Here is a 19,679-nt window from a genome sequence, read left to right as displayed (position 1 = left end):
TCACCTTTGTTTTCCTTCCAATAAAATGATACATCTCAGAGATGAATACCCAGGGCACAGCTCGGAAGAATACAAAATGTAATGATTCGTGCCCCTGTTCATATGACTTTTCCTGGAGTACACCAGTCTTTGGTGACTTTGATTCCACTGGCAAGTGCCTTCAGCTTGAGTGATAAAGCACAACCCAGTACTCGTCCAAACTCAATTCAACTTGGGAGCTTTGGTAATTCACCTAATTCTTAATCATAGTGAGTACCACTACAGATAATGCCCACTCACTTTCCATCCCCAACAGGCAGAAATGATAGAATTTCAAAGGAGGAGATGGACATTCACATTTGATTTCCCCTATCCTTGGGCATCTCTGCCAGGAAGATAGGCTTGCCCACACTCAGTTCCAGAAAGGTTTCCCTCTGCCATCTCTGAGGACTTTTTTTTTTTTTTTTTTAAACATGACAAACAGGTTCCTGACAATAGACATATAGACCCTCTCCAGGTCAAAGCCAGTTGGAACAAGAGAGAGAGAGAGAGAGAGAGAGAGAGAGAGAGAGAGCGCTTATTATGAGAACCCCAGCTACAGATGACTGTGAGTGGAAATAACCAGGCAAAGACTTCTCTTCCTAGTTAGGAGAGACAATTTAGCTACAGTCTGAAAGTTTAATTAGGGGTGCATGATGGAGGGGGATAGGCTTCATTATGGTTTAAACTACCCCTTCTCTGCCCATTCTCTAGTATATTCTCCTGGAGTGCTACAGGGTGCCGTAATCACCATGTGCAGCATGTTAGGGCCAGCCCTCCTGAGTGTCATACAGCAGAATCTTTTTCTAATCCACCTGGGACCTTACAGACATCCTTGGAGAATGGTGAAGTCCTGGTAGGATTTCACGCAAGACTCCCTGCACACAGACATATGCTTCTAGCACACTGGGTCTCATACCACCAAAACGGGATGGCTTCCCAGAACCAGTGGATTTGGAAAGCGTTTCCCCATCCACCACTAAAAAGGGCTGGCTGACTGCAGAACTCCAGTGCCTGTAAGGAAAGGAGGAAAAAAAAAAGTCTTAGCCAAGCCCCCACAATCACTGCTTTACTCTATCTTCTCTCAAGTTGCTTTTCTGAAGCAAAGGACCAAATGTTGATTTCTCTACAGATTCCTACGTGTCTCTTACACGTAGACAGCTTTAAAGGGGGAGGGGGGGCGTCCCCAAAAGGGAAGGGGGGGAGAACAGAATATTACAGTTTCCTGCCTGGAAATACCTTGTCGTTGATGATGCTACCCCATACCTCCATCCCCTCTCCCCCCCCCCTTTTTTTTTTTGAAATACGGACCCCCCAAAAAAGCTGAAAGTGTTTCCCGTTTCATCAAAGAGCATACATTACTTCAGTGGCTCGGTAAAATGTTTGGTTTTGTGCCCACCCCCTTTTCAATCTGCCCATGTCTGAGGTGCTCCGGGAAGACGCACAATCGTGAGCAGCTTACGACACTCAGTGAGCAGTAGGTGCCTGTGCAAGCTCGCGCCGCACACAGCCTGGCGGAGGGAAGGAGCTCGGGCGCCGCTCCCCGCTCCCCGCCCGCACCACCCCGCCGCCCGCAAAGCATGAGCGAGCCCGCTCTCCGCAGCCGCCCCGGGCGCGAATGGCAGGCGGTCTCCGCGGAGTAAAAGGTGGCACCGGTCAGTGGTCCTTTCCAATGACGGACATTAACCAGGCTACCAAATCCAGGGGAGTCGTGAGCCCCGAGTTTGGAGGTTTTTTTTTTTTTTTTTTTTTTTTTTTTTCCCCCACAACGTCACAGTCCGAACTGCAGAGGGAAAGGACAGCGGCAGGAAGGCGAAGCCCGGCGCCGGCACGTAGTTGGGAAACTTGCGGGTCCTAGAAGTCGCCTCCCCGCCTCGCCAGCCGCCCTTGCAGCCCAGAGCCGAGCAGCAAAGTGAGACATTGTGCGCCTGCCAGATCCGCCGGCCGCGGACCGGGGCTGCCTCGGAAACACAGAGGGGTCTTCTCTCGCCCTGCATATAATTAGCCTGCACACAAAGGGAGCAGCTGAATGGAGGTTGTCACTCTCTGGAAAAGGGTGGGTAAGACACTTTTTAATTAAATTCTTTCCCGAAGATTTTTTTTTTTCCTCCCTTTTCTTTGCTGCAGCATCTAACATGGACCAAATCACCGTCTCTTTGATCTTTCCGTGGCTGTGAACTTTCTATGCTGCCCAGCTTTCTGCATGCTTAGAGGTGAACGTGTGGCTTTGGGGAGGGGGGTCCTTCTTTATTTCAATATATTTATTTGATTTTGCCCTTTTCTCCCCCTCCCCCCGCTCCCCCTCCCTTGGAATAAAATATGATGTAGATTTCTGACCGAGCGCTTCCAATGGACATTCTCCAGCCTCTCTGGAAAGATTCTCGCTAATGGATTTCCTGCTGCTCGGTCTCTGTCTATACTGGCTGCTGAGGAGGCCCTCGGGGGTGGTCTTGTGTCTGCTGGGGGCCTGCTTTCAGATGCTGCCCGCCGCCCCCAGCGGGTGCCCGCAGCTGTGCCGGTGCGAGGGGCGGCTGCTGTACTGCGAGGCGCTCAACCTCACCGAGGCGCCCCACAACCTGTCCGGCCTGCTGGGCTTGTCCCTGCGCTACAACAGCCTCTCGGAGCTGCGCGCCGGCCAGTTCACGGGGTTAATGCAGCTCACGTGGCTCTATCTGGATCACAATCACATCTGCTCGGTGCAGGGGGACGCCTTTCAGAAACTGCGCCGAGTTAAGGAACTCACACTGAGTTCCAACCAGATCACCCAACTGGCCAACACCACCTTCCGGCCCATGCCCAACCTGCGCAGCGTGGACCTCTCGTACAACAAGCTGCAGGCTCTGGCGCCCGACCTCTTCCACGGGCTGCGGAAGCTCACCACGCTTCACATGCGGTCCAACGCTATCCAGTTCGTGCCGGTGCGCATCTTCCAGGACTGCCGCAGCCTCAAGTTTCTTGACATCGGATACAATCAGCTCAAGAGTCTGGCGCGCAACTCTTTCGCCGGCTTGTTCAAGCTCACCGAGCTGCACCTGGAGCACAACGACTTGGTCAAGGTGAACTTCGCCCACTTCCCGCGCCTCATCTCCTTGCATTCCCTCTGCCTGAAGAGGAACAAGGTGGCCATTGTGGTTAGCTCGCTGGACTGGGTTTGGAACCTGGAGAAGATGGACCTGTCGGGCAACGAGATCGAGTACATGGAGCCCCATGTGTTCGAGACCGTGCCGCACCTGCAGTCTCTGCAGCTGGACTCCAACCGCCTCACCTACGTCGAGCCCCGGATCCTCAACTCCTGGAAATCGCTGACGAGCATCACCCTGGCCGGGAACCTGTGGGACTGCGGGCGCAACGTGTGCGCCCTGGCCTCGTGGCTCAGCAGCTTCCAGGGGCGCTACGATGGCAACTTGCAGTGCGCCAGCCCCGAGTACGCGCAGGGCGAGGACGTCCTAGACGCCGTGTACGCCTTCCACCTGTGCGAGGATGGGGCCGACCCCACGAGCGGCCACCTGCTCTCGGCCGTCACCAACCACAGTGACCTCGGGCTCCCGGGCAGCCCGGCCACCACGCTCGCTGACGGTAGGGAGGGGCAGCTCGACGGCACGCACGAGCCGGCTACTGTGGCTCTCCCAGGCGGCGAGCATGCCGAGAACGCCGTGCAGATCCACAAGGTGGTCACAGGCACCATGGCCCTCATCTTCTCTTTCCTCATCGTGGTCCTGGTGCTCTATGTCTCCTGGAAGTGTTTCCCAGCTAGCCTCAGGCAGCTCAGACAGTGCTTTGTCACGCAGCGCAGGAAGCAAAAGCAGAAACAGACCATGCATCAGATGGCTGCCATGTCTGCCCAGGAATACTACGTTGATTACAAACCGAACCACATTGAGGGAGCCCTGGTGATCATCAATGAGTACGGATCCTGTACCTGCCACCAGCAGCCCGCAAGGGAATGCGAGGTGTGATTTTCCCAGTGGCTCTCAACCCGTGCGCTACCAAATACGCCTGGGCGGCCGGGGCGGCCGGCCAGCGCCAGGCTGGGGTCTCCTTGTCTGTGCTCTGATATGCTCCTTGACTGAAACTGTAAGGGGATATCTCCCAGAGACTTGACATTTTAGCTTTATTGTGTCTTAAAAACAAAAACGAAATAAAACACAACAAAAACCCTGCCCCACAACCTTCAGGACAGTCAATCTTAAATTTCATATGAGAACTCCTTCCTTCCTTTGAAGATCTGTCCATATTCAGGAATCTGAGTGTAAAAAAGGTACCAATCATTGATTTTTTTTTTTTTTGTAAACTAAAATGTTTAAAATAAAATAGCATTTACAGTTTTTACAGACTGGTGTAATCTAAATGAATTGTTACCTGTGTTAAAAGAGAAGGAAGAGTTACCATGTCCTTCCCTGGGGGGGGGGGGAGGGGGCTGGGGGGTCCAGCGGCCAGAGGAAAAATCCAGAAATTGCGGAGTATAGTGGTCAGACTCAATTTGAAATATTAAGAGGAACAAATAAAGCTCATCAGGTTGATTTATCCCCACATGACTAAAGACTGAGGGGAAAAAGCAAGACCTTTCACATTATCTTTAGGAGAGAGCAATGCAATCACTGTAACGCAAGTGAAAGGAGGGGGCGCTTAGGGCTGAGCATCACTGCCTAGCCTTTAAGGCAGAGATCGTTACAAATAGCTTTTAAAAGGCAGTGCCAGACAGTTTGTCCTATGAGCAAGAAACGTTTTTGCACTTAATACAACCATCTTTCAAATCGGTTCAAAATCTCACCCACTAATGCCACTGGCTCGTAATTCTCCTGTGCCTTTGATTCACCAGAGTTGGTAGCATTTGTGCCCTTTTCTGTACTCTCCCAAGTGAAAGAAAGAGCCCCTCAGCTCCTGCTCACTCCGATCTGATTGAGGGGAATAAGGGGAATAAGGCAGAATCCAAGTGTTGGCGGATGAAAGCTGTGCTTTCTGGAGCACGTTGCGAAGACTGCAGCAAGCTTAGGCTCCGAGCAGTGAGAGCACACTCCTAGTTACTATGGGGAACAGTGAGAAAAATCCTACCTCAGGTTGAATGACTACTGGGTAATGACTTCTGGCAGGAGACTTTAGGGACAGACTTTAGAAGCAGTGGGGGTGGGGTAGGATCGGGGAAGATCACCATTTGACCCTGTGTTCCAATATTACTGAGATGGGAATAATTTGTTAGCCCAGAACAGAAAAGCTGCCTGTTTTCAGCTTGCCCTTTTTTATAATGCCTGCTTTCCCAGTGTTGTTTTACTTTTTTGTGTGTTGGGATCAATGATTGCCTCTCCCCACCCTTCACAGGTTTCCAGGTCCATCATTGAGGTGCAGATTGTTTACTGGACTAAATTAAAGAGTGGTAGCAGTGGGTGGGTGTGGGGATGGGAAAGAGGAGGAGTACGGTGTATTGCATGGGAGGGGTCTTTCACTCGCTAGCACTTTAAGCAATTGTATGATGGAAATAAACTGTCATGGAGAGCAGATGGTGAATACTGAACCAACACCCATGCCCAGAAGTCTTTTTCAAACTCAGGTGCTCACCCCTCTGAAAGATCCTACAGCCAGGCATCGTTCTTTTTTTCCTTTTTTTTTTTTTTTAAGAGACATCCAAATAGTAGGGAGAGGGATGGGGAAAACAGACACACCACCACCTCCCAAATGCAAATGCCTCTAGCCACCTACCTAAAAAGGCAAAATCTGCTGTTTGAAATGCATAATGTCATCACCAGGAGGTTTACTTAAGCTGAGGATTAGTGATAGGTTTCTCTTCTACCTATGGAGAAATCCATTTTCCTAACAATACTGCATGGAAGAGGCCCTTTGGAGAGAAATACTTTGCAAATGTCTCTAATGTGTTAAACCTTGAGAGTTTAACATCTCTTTCCCTCTCCCTCTCCCTCTCCCTCCTCCTCCTCCCCTCTCCCAGCTCATTCTTCCTGACCAGGAAACTTCATCTTCTTTGTTTCTAATTAAAACATGATATAATAACACACACTGTGCTTGTACCACTTATTTAGGCTAGAAGAGAGGTGCTTTATTTGCTAACTTTGAGGAGAAGCTTTTAGATTGAGCCTAAGCATGACAATTTGGAGCTGCCGTTTTAAACAGCGTATCACTGGGCAGGGGGGCAGGGGGAGCAGGAACTTAGGGATCACTTAGGGATGTGCCATCTATAATTAAACTCCAATAAAAAGACCTCCTCTAGAAGACAACATACCTTTTTTGGGGGGAGGATGTATCCCAAATTGTGGCGACTGAAGAAAAGTTCCTTGGACTCCATTGGTTTAATCTCATAGGAAGGCTACTGGAATTTAGTACCAAAAGGTACTTCTGGCTCGGTGCATTAAAGGCTGTGCTGGTGTGCTTACAGCTATAGGGAAAGCTTCCAAAAGCAAATCCTTTCTGGGAAACATCAGAACCACAGCCCCCCACCCATGGAAATATAGATATTAGAGACTGTAGAGTTTATCGCTTATACCCAAGACTATTTTTTTCTTTCGTTTTTCTTTTTTTCAACGTGGCCATAAGAAAAAGCCAGAGAATAATTGTGCTTTGTTTTATGCTGCTGGCACCCCTGCCCCCCATATGACTAAACATCACATGTGTAGATCTTAAGTCCATGTAAATGTAATGAAAGATCACTGTCAAGAGGAATCTTCAGTCTGCTAACTGGAGAGCAAATGCTGGCCACAGAAAGCTGTGTTCTTATTCTGTGTGTCTGTATATCTCTGTGTTGTGTGTCTTTGTAGAAGATATGTTTTCTACACCAACAGGAATTTAGCTCACACCATTTTATTCTCACGCACCTCTTGCTTTGAAGAAGGGCTGGGGAAGGGGAAAGACAAGAATAAGGGAAATCAGTAGTTTTAACTAAGGTTTTGTGACACTTGAAATCTTTTCTTTCACAAATTTATTAATCTTTAAGCTTCAAGAAACTTGCTCTGACGCCTCTAAGCAAACTACTGAGCATTTAAAAGAGAATCTAATTTTTAAAGGTGTAACACCTTTTTTATGTGTTCTTCCCACAGAAGGTGCTAATATCATTATCCTGTGCTATCTGAAAAAAAAAAAATTTAAGGCCACAATTCATGCCTCTTCCTGGTCATTGTGATGGATTAACCCCCTATTTGTAGTACCTTCTCAGATGATTAAAGTTCAGCCCTAGTAAAGAGGTTTTTTGAATATTTATACAGAAAAAAAAAAGGTCTTTTCTGATGACAGATGACACTGTCACACCAGTCTTACCCCTGGTAGTTTTTTAGGTTGTGCCAGAGGGAGCAGGTTAAGTAATACCCATCCTTTGGCCTTCATTTACAGAAAAAAAACAGCCCTTGATGCTCAGACTTCAGCCAGGATGGTTGAGAACACCAGTCCCAGGCACAACTCACGCTTCCAAGACTGCAAAGTTGCCGTCACAAAGAAAAGAGGACTCCAGTAAAAGGAAACCTTTTTTAAAATTCATTTTTTTAAAATATTCTCCCACGCTCTCAAAGTATAAGAGTGCCTTACCTTTTCTCCCTGCCTGCAGGAAGGCAGACATTTGGTATGACTTAGCATCAACAACACATTTATGAGTATGCGTAGGTAATTAGAGGGCCAAATGCCACTTGTTATTCCTCTCAAGTTTCTTAAGCAACTGCACACAGATCACTGGAGGGCTCAGGGGCTGGCTGTGTTTTTGGGTTATATTAATCGACTTGTCATCAAGTTCGGTGCCTGTTCTATCTGGCATAGCCACTGGTGGGTCACGTATTCTAGTAAAATAAAAGGCATCAGATATCTCTCTCACAGACAGCATTATCAAAAGACTGGAATGTATATCTTTTTTTGGAGAATGTGGATTACAGTGTTTCTGGGTAGTCAAAATAAGCATCGATTATCTCCTCTAGGTAGGTGGTTATGTTGGTTGATTTGGGTTTTGTCATTGATGGAATGACAAATAACAAGGAGTTAGCTGGAAAATGACTCTGAAGCAGGGTCCTGAAATATATTTTCAGAGAAGTTTAGGGACACACACTCACACACATTTTGCACGCATAACACAGATATAACCAGGCATACACATATATTGCCATATTTATATAACTACATACACAGTCACACACATGACATTACATAACTTCTTTCAGCATCAATTACCCTCCTACTTTCTCCTTCCATGAGCAAACTGTTACTCAAGAAAGAACCTGGTAAAATCAATCACAATTAAAATGTAAAGGACTGATGGTATTTTCAGGCATTAGATAATGTGTTGGTAGATGCTTTGCAGCTGGGGGATCTTCTGAGCTCCTCATACTGTAGGAGAGTATAAGCCTGCTACCTAATGGTAAGAGCCAGCAAATGGCAAGATACTCTTTTGAGAGTAGCTTCCTAACCAATGAATTCCACCTCAGGGTTAGGAAACATATTTCTCCACCAAAAATATTCTTCTCTGATTTTTTCCCCAGGGATCCAAGAGGCAAAATTCTTACTCCTGACTGGGCACAATCTTCTGGCCTTCCTCAGTGGACCCAGTTTTTGTAGGTCTTTGGTGTTTTGCTCACAAGGCTAGGCACTATCTACTACACCCTTAAGGTTTAGTCAGAGATATAAACAAGATGGAGGGAATAAAATCTATTGAGTATGGGAGCCTTTACCTAGATTTCAATATGTGTGAGAGAGAGAGATGCTAAGAACCTTACCCTTACATGAGGAACGTAAAGTTTAGAGACGTTAAGTGCTCTGTGCAAAGTCACCCGGCTAGTAATGGGGAGCACTGGTATTCAGTTTGGTAGCCTTTTTTGGCATGCCCTATTTCCTTTTCCCTTTAATAGTCACTCCCTCTGCTCCTCCACCCAGCAGAACCAAGGACTGGCACAGGACACATGCTCACGTATTCTTGTTGGATGGCATGGGTACAATGCTTGAGCCCAGGAATTTTCAGGATGACTTCACTTTCTCTGGCCTCTGTTAATTGGGTAATGTATGACTCTACCAACAGAGGATACCTCTCCACAGGCCTCCAGAGGCAAAACTGCCCAGCTGCTCATCCAGTCCAACCTCTCACCACACAATGATAGACGTAGAGAGACTAAGGTATGGGCATCCAGGTATTTCTGTCGGAGACTTGTTGAGATTTCTTTCCTGGTCATTAAAAGGACTATGTCTCTATGGTTGTCAACCAGGAGCAACTCTGCCATCCACTCAACAATTGGTAATGTCTGGAAACTTTTTTTGTTTTCGTGCATGGTGGTGGGGCCTACTTGTGTCTCATGGGTGGTGGTCATGGATCCTGCTAAACATCCTACAATGCACAGGAAAGCCCCTTCACAAATAATTATTTGGTCTAAAATGTCAAGAGTGCTGAGGTTAAGAACCTCTGCCCCATGGTGTAAAGTAATGAGGTTGTCTACACCAGTGTGTTTGCTTGTGGCCGCCTTTCCAATGAGTTAAGTTTGGGTTCACCCAGATCTATTCTCTTTGAATCTTTCTCTCTCTTGCTAGAGAACTGAAAGTCTAAATTAAAACCCCTCAGGTTGGTTGCTAATCAGAGGACCTGTAGTTAGCACATGCTTCTCGGAGAACATATGGCAAAACTTAAATTAACTGGGACGAAACTTGTCAGAACCCTCAATTGACCCACTTTTTCTTAGCAATACCTCATTTAGGAAACAGGAGGAAAAAAATCAAGTTACCAGTGGATATTTACTTAACAAGAAGGAAAATGAGAAACATGATATTCCTTCCAGAAGGTGTCCTGAAGTCTGAACAAACTGAGCTGACCTGCTTGGGCTTTCTCTTTCTCCAGCCAAGCCTGGAATGTCGCTGAGGTGGGATTGGGGTTCCCCTTTAAAAAAAAGTCAATGTGCTTTGTCTAGTGAGTAGAGTGGATATATTATTAATGAGGGAAATCATTGCAGACCTTAGAAACAGGACGGTCTAGAGATGCAGGCAGTGCAAACTGAAGTGCATTTGGGGCCAGGCAAGGGACACAGATGAATAAAGTTCATAGCCATGTGGCATTATGAGGGAATTGGAGAGTTCACTTAGAAACAAACCCATTCACATTGGACTGGCTCTAGTTAATCACAACACTTCAATAGGCCAGATCAAGCGAATGCTCTTGAAGTTCAGGGTCCAGAACTCAGGAGAGACACCTGGCCTTTAAACCTGGCTCTGTTACTCACATGTCATGGGTTCATCTGGTAATCACCTTACTGTCCCTTTGCCTTTAGGAGGATTCATGCTGGTATTCCCTAAGAACCCTTCCAGTTCTGGGCTTCTAGAATTTCTCAAGAATAAAACAGGAAACAAAAGCGGTTTCCTAGCTAGTGTCACTTAACCAGAAAATTAAAATCCCCCTGAACTCCCATTCCCCAGATATTCTGATTTATCAGGCTTTCCTACATATGAATGAAAAAGGTAGTTAAAAAAATCACAGAGACAAGGACTTCAGAGAGGAGGTAGGGATGCTGGAAAACAGATGAGAAGGCACAGCCATGTGTGGGTGGGAAAATAGGGTTTTCAGAATGCGCAGTAAGAGATAAAAGGAAATCCTAGCAAGGACTCACTCACACTCACCCACACGTGAGACCAGAGGCATAGGGATGTGCTCTGAAGCAGGCCCAACAAAAAACAAAACAAAACAAACAAAAACAAAAACAAAAAAACCCCGAAGAATGCCACTGGGTAGGGGTGGGGTAGGGTGGGGGCAGGAGCCAGCCGGGAAGAAGTATGGAAAAATATTTGTACGAGTCTCCTAAAATAATTTACTATATTGTACATAGTTATAATTAATACTGGAGATCAGAGCCCTTTTGTAACATGAGAAGAGATGGGAGGCAAGGAAAGAGGGAGAGACTGAAATTTAGAAGAGTAACAGTCAAGGAGAGAAGAGGTTGGAGGGGGAGAAAGAGAGAAAGCAAGAGAGAAGGGAGTTTCAAGATTTGTGCTTTATATTGCTCAAATAATAATAAGTAGCTGTAATACACCAACTCGATTCCTTTTTAGTCATTTCTTTCTTTATTCTGGTCTACCACGTTGGCTACTTTCTTCTTAATGTAATGTTGGGAAGCCATTCCTCCCCTACTTTATGAGAAAAAATAAGTCATTGTCTAGCCACATTCTCCTTTCTCTTGCTCAGCCAGGAGAATGTGTCTTCACCCCGGCTGCACATTGGAACCACCTAGGAGCTTTAATGAACATGGATGCCTAGGTCCCTCCCCAAGAGATTCTGATTTAATTTACATGCAGTGTGGCTTTGGTGAGGAGATTTTTTTAAAGCTTCTCAGTTGATTCCAAAGTTTAGCCAAGGTTGACAAGCCCCGAGCTAGAGGGTCACAAGAGTCACAGCATGGGCAGCTGACTGATCTACCCCATGCACAGGTCTGACTACAGCTCTTCACACAGGGTGGCAGGTGGCTAGGCTGGATGGGGGTCAGTGCTAAGTGAGGAGACTCTCCCCCCCACCCCCGCCCCGCAACTCCACCTGGTGGGGCTGATATTGTGAGCAAGACATGCAGGCATAGATGGGCTTGTAATTTGTCTCCAAGCACTCCATAATTTACAAAGTGCTGTTCACAGTTAATGATTTTTATTTGCCTTAATTCCCCCAACAGTCTCACAAGGCAAATACAAATTTGTCCCATTTTTTTTTTGTTTAAGACAAGAAGACTCCAATGTGAAGAGGCTAAGTTGCTTGCACAAGGTCAAGGCTATGGCCAGGCCTGGCACTCAGAACTGCCTCTTCTAATTATTTTTCCTTCCCCTTCTAATGCTTCCCTTTCCTTTCCTGCTAGAGATCCAAAAATCAGTCAGTCTTTCAGGAAGAGTCCTAGAGAACAGATTGCAAACATTTTCCCGCGCCTTTTCTTTCTCCAACTGGAATCTGGCAATGACAACTTTGGCATCACAGTCTCAGGACTGCCTCTTTGATGCCCCGACCCCTGTCCCATGCCTGATACTCCTTTCTTTGCCCCAGGAGCCTCCATGATGGTTCAGAGACATATAAAGAGATGCCAACTCTTTCCAAATACCCCATCACCAAAAGTTCCCTTTCCGCTTGACCACTGCCATTGACTCCTTTGCCACCAACACTTTAAAAACTGTGAAAATTCACTTGTTGGGATGAGCACTGGGTGTCGTATATAAGTGATGAATCACGGGTATCTACCCCCAAAACCAAGAGCACACTGTATACGCCGTATGTTAGCCAATTTGACAATTAATTATAGTATTAAAATAAATAAATAAATGTGAAAACTAAGTCCCAGAAGAAAATTGATGGATGGATGGATGTGATAATTTGTGTTGTGTTGTGTTGTGTTGTGTTGTGTTGTGTGTGTGTCTGTGTGCTTAAAAAGGATCTTTGGGGAAAATAAGAAAGAAATTGCTCCAGTGCTAGAACTTCAGGTACTGAAACAGCTGAGTGATGTATACTTGGACAAGAGATCCTCCCTTGTTCCCTTCAAAGGAAAGACATAGACCACTGTTCATGTATAAAACCAGATCTGCCAGTAGTTTACAGGCTTAACATAAAGCCAGGATAAAGACTGAATCTTCCAGCATACTTTATCTCCTTAAATCAGTGTTTTCTTTAAAAATCATGTTTTATTAGGTGCTCCCCATCAGTGCGTTTATCTTCAATGAAGAATTCTCAGTATTGCAAAGTGCATGTGGCAGGGGCCTCTATCTCAGAGACACCGTAGGCAGCCCTGGATGGCAGTGCAGAGGCTCAGTCTGTGCCAAGCAAGGGCTGTATTACTCTGCCACAGAAAGGTCTGAAAAAGTCAAGTTAGACACAAATAATGGAACAAAGCAACAATGTGTCTTCAGCTGACCAAGACAATCCTGTCGTTTGTCCCTCATTTGCAGAACCACGCACTCTATGATTTTTGTCTTGCTGTCTCTGCTCCAAAGTGATTGCATTTGTGGTAAAATCCATATTTCCCAGTAAATGAATGTGTGTGTGTTGTGTGTGTTTTATTCTAAAAATAATGGTCCTTCTTAGAATTCAGCCTCACTCCTTTGCTTGTCATCCAGGTCATTTTTATCTGAGTTTCTCATATTGATCCTGTTTTACGCACTATTCCAAAAATCATAAAGGTACAAAAGGGAAAGAATAAACATGCTCTAGGGGAAAAGAGTCTTGAGAAATCACACTACAACTGAAATGCAACTAAAGGTAACATATCACTCAGATTTTTAAATTCTAACTATATTGGTCAACTCGTTCAAAGTAGCACAACATTTCTTATTGAGGGATTAAGTAAATATGTGCTGAATGAACAACAGAACAATGTAACTTGAAGAAGAGGAATTAGCAAGAGGACTGTGCTAAGAATTTAGACCCACCAGACTCATCATGAACGTGTCCAGAAGAGCCCTCCTCTTCTTTCTGCTCTGTGTATGTAAGGCAGCCACCCCCTTGGGAAGTGTTTATTATATATTGCCCTACGAGGTGCCTGGCAACCTGCTAAACCCTTAACTACCTTCTTAGTCACACCTTGCAATAAACCTCCCCCTCTCCTTGTCCAGAGAAGTATTAATATCCCCATTCTACAGATAGGTAAACTGAGGTTTAGAGGGGTTCAATGACTTGCCCAAGGTTACTTACCATAGCAGGGAGTGTCAAGCACTTAACTCTGGACACATAATGGTTGGGTTCAAGTTCTGGCTGAGTGAGTTTTGCAAGTTACTTAATCTCTCTAACCCTCAGGTCCTTCGTCTATAAAATGGAGATAGGTCGGTCATGAGAATTATAGTAGTTACTCTTTGTAAAGTGCTTACAACAGTGCCTGGTACCTGGTAGGTGCTAGATAAATATTGTTTCGTTTTATATTCTTAATAAAAGATAAATAAAACAGGGTCACATGGCCAGAGAGCTGTTGTACTCCCAAGTCATGCTATCCCCTTTCTCTTCTGTGATAAGATGATGTCTAAAACTTTGAGTTCCCGAAAGCATCGGATTCAAAAGGAAAAGGTAAGGAGGCAGAAAATGGAGTCTGAAGACACACGTGCCTTCCTTCACAGCTTTGCAACCCGCTCAGGCCTTGGCCTCTACACTCATGTTTGACTTCCCTCTGGTCGTTAATTGTCAGCCCTGGTAAATGCACCCTCTACTGCAATATGAGCACGTGTGCAAGCGGGTTCGGCGATATCTTCCAATTTCTACATGAACTGAAGGCTGATGACCGGCATTGTTCATATTAGTCTTTGAAGATTCAACAAAACTCATTTCTACATCTGAGCTATTCCCTATCCTAGTCAATTCCTGAAGGTGGAAAGCTACTACACAGCTTGCAATTGTTATCCAGCTCCCAAACTCTTACTTAATATCAGCAATATTAAATCATACTGGCCCCCGGGACACTAAGCATACATCTTCAGCTGTAACAGATTTGCTGGTGTTTATTTAAAGATTTTTTTTCTCTGTGTACTAACAGCTACAGTTTGATGTTACTGAAGCAAATGTAACAAAAGGAGACACATCTGAGGTGGACTCTCTCTTCTGGGAGAGGAGCTCATGTGTCAAGAGCCGCATGTAAGTTCAGTTTTGGTACTAATTTGCTGCTGGCCCTTGGGGAAGCCAGTGCTACCTGCCCAGGCCTTTCTTTTCTTGTTTGTAGTAGTGATTTTTTGCCTTTCCTCTTAGTTAACCCATTTAGTAGGCAGAGAGAGTGTTAAGGAGGCGGAGGGGAGTAGGAGTAATTTCCAATGCATTCTCTTTTACTGTTGCTTATCAGCAGGTAAAATTGTGAAATCATCGAACTTCCCCCAAGAAAAGGTTCTTCCCTCCTTAGAGACCCACCCAACACCACAGGCAGAGACTAAGTCTGGTCAAAGGGAACTCACTATTTTGTACCTTGAAAATTAAATACTGAGAGGTGATTCTGTTCCAAGCCACTGCCTGTTTCTTGCGTTCATTCACAGAATGGTTAAAGAATGCTCTGCCCCTGCTTTGAACAGGCATATTAGGGATACTTGCCCAAAGTGAGTGAACCCCCAACACATGAATATATATGCCAGAGAAAGCTATAGCTACTGGGAAATTGAGGACCACCTTCTGTTTGTTGACTTGTTTTATTGTTCTCTCTTCCCTCCCTCCCTCCCCCATCCCTCCCATTCCTTCTTCCTTCCTCCTCATTCACTTCTCCCTTTACTGATTGACTGACTGATTGATTGATTGATTGATTTTACTGAATTCATAGGTATGAGTAATTATGTAATCCCAATGAGGGCAAAATTGAACCAAGGGGGTAAAGACTGGTTCTTGAGAGGGAACAGGTAAATCTTAGTATATGTATAAAGCACTGATGTATATACCCTACAGAATACATAAACCGATATAGGATATATTTATGGTATTAAAATTTCAGAGGCAGCAACTGGGGAAAATGTGCAAAAAAATCTCTTTAGTTGGAGATAATGAGAAAAAAAGTTTGAGAAACACTGACATACACAATGATTAACATGGAGGTAGAGACAATAGTAAAATGGCAGGTCACCATTTGAAGACTTTGAGAAGGTCAAGGGAGGTCTGGATTTTTTGATAATAAAAACTAGAATTCAGAGATTATTTGAACAGCCAACATTTAATTTGGAGAACTGTGTCTTAGCCCCTCCTGCATTCAACACTTCCCAGAGTTGTCTTTATGATATATTAGAGGGGGAAAAAAAGGGTATGGAATTAATCGCCAGAACTCTGGGCCTGGCTCTGCCATTTACTGACTTAGATAAATCACCACCTTTCTGAACTTCAATTCCCTTGTCTGTAAAATTCAGAAAGTAATCCCTGCTCAGCCTGTTTCATGAGAATCTGGTAAGGATTAAAGGAGGGAAAGTAAGGGACAACTTCAAAAGCTGTGAGGTACTATGCAAAGATTTAAGCAGTGGAAAGAGGAGGAGGGTGGTGACATGTGGGCAGCTACTCACACAGTGTCAATTTAGAGGGCCACATGTTTCAAACCCTCCTCCAGAGAGATTAAAATCCCTGCTAGTCACTTCTCTGGATTAAGTCCCTCATTAATCCTTGGTCTAGACTATTTGTAGCACGGAGGCAACTAGACTTCTCCTTGAGGGAAAGTCCCTCATTTCACTTGACTTTGTCTATTACCATGTAGCAGAGTCTGACCCAAATGGGTCAAATGGCCTTTGGGCAGGTCATTTTTTTTCACCTGTATGAACCTTGGTGTCCACCTCTCTACATATATTTGGTTGCCTTGCACGTTTTTGAGAAGCATCTCAGGAATCATGAGTGTTGTGCCCACCACGTGCTGGTGGATAGTGAATTCTCAAGTGATGTTAGTTTCCACCCTGTGTCACCAATGTAGAGTTACACATTATGTTTATACAAATAGACCCGATGAGAATCGAAAGGCATTGGGAGCAACTGCTTTCTAGAAATTTGATTCTGAAAAGTGGCTATAAGAGTTTAATTTAAATAGAACATCACAGGGCACCTGGGTGGCTCAGTCAGTTGAACATCTGTCAGACTCTTCATTTCGGCTCAGGTCCTGATCCCAGGGTTGTGGGATCAAGCCCTGCATCAGGCTCACAACCGAGCATGGGATTTGCTCAAGATATTCTCTCTCTCTCTCTCTGTCTCTGTCTCTCTCTCTCCTTCCCTCCCTTCCTCCTTCTGACCCTCCCCCTCTCTAAAATTAACATAAATAAATAGAACATTACATTAGTAATGGAAAATTCTTCCCCACACAGGAGAAACCTGAGGTATTGATTAGCAACTATAATAAGTGGAAAGAGAGACAGCTCCTTCTCTTATTAGAGTCAGCTGGAATACTCAGTTAAGAAGGAAATGACAAAGATCCCTTTCAACAGTGCTCCAAGACTTGTCTCAGGTGATTGCCTTTTATTTATGTATGTATGTATGTATGTATTTGGTGTGAGTTTTCAATGTAACGATTCTTCCCAGATCTGCCAACAGATCCAATCCTCCATCCTCTTTTTCTGAGCATGCCTCTCCTCAGCAGCAGAAACCTGATAGATCTCCCAAGAGCCTGAACTGAAACTTCCGTAAGAAGGTGGAGGCAGAAGTCAGCCTCGGTTCAGTTATAATCACTTATCACACCATACCACTGCCATCAAAAGTGCACGTGCTGCTTCTCTGAGCCCTCATGCACAGGCGACTGCTGTGGTCCCCTATCTGTCCGCTGGTGAGATTCGATGTTCTTGGACCCCGGGCCAAGCAGCTCTGAACTGCAGCAAAATCCAGCAACACATTCAGCAGCCAGCAGCCTGCTGGGCTCGGCCGGTTTACCCAGGGCTACCAACCCCAAAGCACTGGGATGAAAGCAGATGGGAAAGAGGGAAAGGGTCTGTTTGTGTTTTTATTTTTTACCAGGCTCAGCTCTTTGGGAAAAAGAAAAGAAGAGTCGTGCTCTGAGCTGGTGCCCTGCCAAGCTCCCTCCCCTCCCTTGCTAGCCCAAGCACTCCACCGTCTGTGCAGACTGCATAACAGCAATTTCTGGAAACACACTGAAAAGTCTGGGCCAGTCCAGAGGCTGTGGATTCCTGGTATCTGTGTGGTGGGGTTTTAAGGCTTTTATTTTTCACCTTAATTCTTTTAAAAACTGCCAGCTTTTTGAAGCACATCTGTTATCAACAGCTTCTGTTTGTAAAATGAGACCGAAGGTATCCTCTCTAGAGAAATGCCTGAATCTTCTCTGTAGTTCAATGCTTCCACTGACAGTTTGGCTCACAGACTACGGCTGTGGTAAATATTACAGAATGTTAATAAAAATGAGGTAAAACACCTAGGGATCTTTTTTCCCCCCAAATTTTGCTTTGCTCACTACTAAAGTTTATCTTGACAGAAAATTTACTTCTCTGATCCACATCATTTCCCAAAAGCAATTTTCCAACAGCAAACATAAATTTCTGGTGATCGCTAAGAGGTTTTCAATCCCTATGCTAAGGAGGCCATGGGGTTTCAACTATTTGTTTCACCTTCAGGTAAATACCCCTTACTCCTGACACTATCACTTGGGGACCCTGGGCAGCAACTAGGGGCAAAAGCCTGAAGATGAGCTTTTAGGTTTCCAGCATATATAGGCTTGGTGGAGGAGATGGTTTGAGTATCAAGATTGCATCCTGAGAAGGTGATTAAGTCATTAACTAGCAAACTAATTGCCTAAACCCACATAGCTGTGTTCTCAAATGGGAGGGAGCACCAAGTAAACACAATGCTTTATATTGCATTGAACTTTGACCTGGTTAACACAGATTACACTTACACCTTATCAGAGGTGTAAATTGAGCCTACATCATGATAGAAAATGTGTGCCCCTCTTTACATTGCATTTGTGCTGTCCTCAGCCTCTAGGATTCTGGGGACCAGTGTCCTCATCATCACTATCCTCGTCCTTCTCCCCTTCCTCTTTCTCATCATCATTACTTTTGATCCAAACAGATCTATAACCATTGGAGTAGGTTTTCACTGTGTACACAGTAAGTCTCCCTTGCAGTACTGTTTGCAATAAAGTAGAATTCGGTCTCTGGACCTTACTAGATGGAGTCACATAAAATACTACAGGTGACAGAGTTTATAAGTAAGGTTTGATGAAAACATAAGGCATGGTTAGGAAGTCTTCCTGATTTGTCCAAACTAATCTACAGAAGCCTGAAGTTATTTCTATCTTCCTCCCTATCCCCCTGCCTTCTCTCCCCTCTCCTTTCTCTTCTACTCAAATTTTCACAATGATACTTGAACTTCCAGTTCAAGTTCTAAAGACATCTATGAAGACTTCCCCAATGGCTTTAGCTCACTATGGTCCTTCTTCTTGCCATCAGAAGCTGTTAGAAAATTCCTTGATCTTTGTACCCATGTTTTCCAGTGTGGATTGCCCCAGGATGTCTTCTTTTCATTGTCTATATTATTAAGTTACTTATGTACCAGGCATATATGTTTTGTGACCCATTCTGCACTATTCATGGTCAAGGGACAACTCATTTGCATCAATTCCTTTCAGTTAGTTTCTAGCCACCATCAGTGAATCAAGGACAGCTCTAAAAAGCTCACAGATCAATAGGACAGGTAGAATGTCCACACATATAATGACAACCAAAGGCAAAAAGGGATGCATGCCATAACACAGGTGTATCAAAGTTCTCTGAGGGCACAGCAAAAAGGAAGGGCTTTCTAAATTCAGAGAATTGATGAGAGGGCCTGGAAAAGAAGGTGGACTATGCACTAGGTCTAGGTGAGTGTGTGGGATTTGGGAGACAGAATGGAAAGAAAGAGTCTCTCAAGAGAACAGTTCACAACATGTAATAATAGCACAGAGACAGGCAAGTAAAAGGGAAGCATTGGCCACATGCACTGGCAAAGTCTCAGTTGCATGTCATGATTTGATTTGTTATAAGTAGATAATCAGCAAGACAATCTAGAATGTGGTTTTGTAATGTTGTAATGTTCCATTTCAATAAGGAATGTATCCTATTTAATAACAGGGTGGGTTAGTGATAAAACAACTAACCATTCTTATATTCTTCCTCTATACTAACTGTTAGAAGGAGAAGATGGTCCAGAGGAGTGTTTTCTAAGATCTCCTGAGTGGAAGTTTTGCAGAATCATCTCAGAGGTTATTAAAGAGAAGGAATACTTGAAAGGGGTCACCTGGCAGCATTGTACCATCTAAAGTTAGGTCTCCTTA

The 19,679-nt window shown here is 44.8% G+C and overlaps 2 protein-coding genes across 8 annotated transcripts in view; one reads left to right on the top strand and one right to left on the bottom strand.

The window, feature by feature from the left end:
- Positions 1-19,679, bottom strand: part of CTNNA2 (catenin alpha 2) — a 1,108,364-nt gene that overhangs the window by 365,385 nt on the left and 723,300 nt on the right. The window lies entirely within an intron of this gene.
- Positions 1,264-4,347, top strand: LRRTM1 (leucine rich repeat transmembrane neuronal 1). 3 transcript variants are annotated; one of them, XM_045446654.1, is made up of 2 exons: positions 1,264-2,078; positions 2,347-4,347. In XM_045446654.1, the coding sequence occupies exon 2, from the start codon at positions 2,406-2,408 to the stop codon at positions 3,972-3,974; it is 1,569 nt and encodes a 522-aa protein (XP_045302610.1). In that variant the 5' UTR covers positions 1,264-2,078; positions 2,347-2,405; the 3' UTR covers positions 3,975-4,347. The 3 variants fall into 3 exon arrangements, with proteins under 3 accessions (XP_045302610.1, XP_045302609.1, XP_045302608.1); XM_045446653.1 differs by having other exon boundaries at positions 1,264-2,231; XM_045446652.1 differs by having other exon boundaries at positions 1,265-2,074.

The sequence above is a fragment of the Leopardus geoffroyi genome, chromosome A3 (assembly GCF_018350155.1).
Source record: "Leopardus geoffroyi isolate Oge1 chromosome A3, O.geoffroyi_Oge1_pat1.0, whole genome shotgun sequence".
In the NCBI taxonomy this organism is placed as follows: Eukaryota; Metazoa; Chordata; class Mammalia; order Carnivora; family Felidae; genus Leopardus; species Leopardus geoffroyi.
This window is presented reverse-complemented; position numbering and strand designations above follow the sequence as displayed.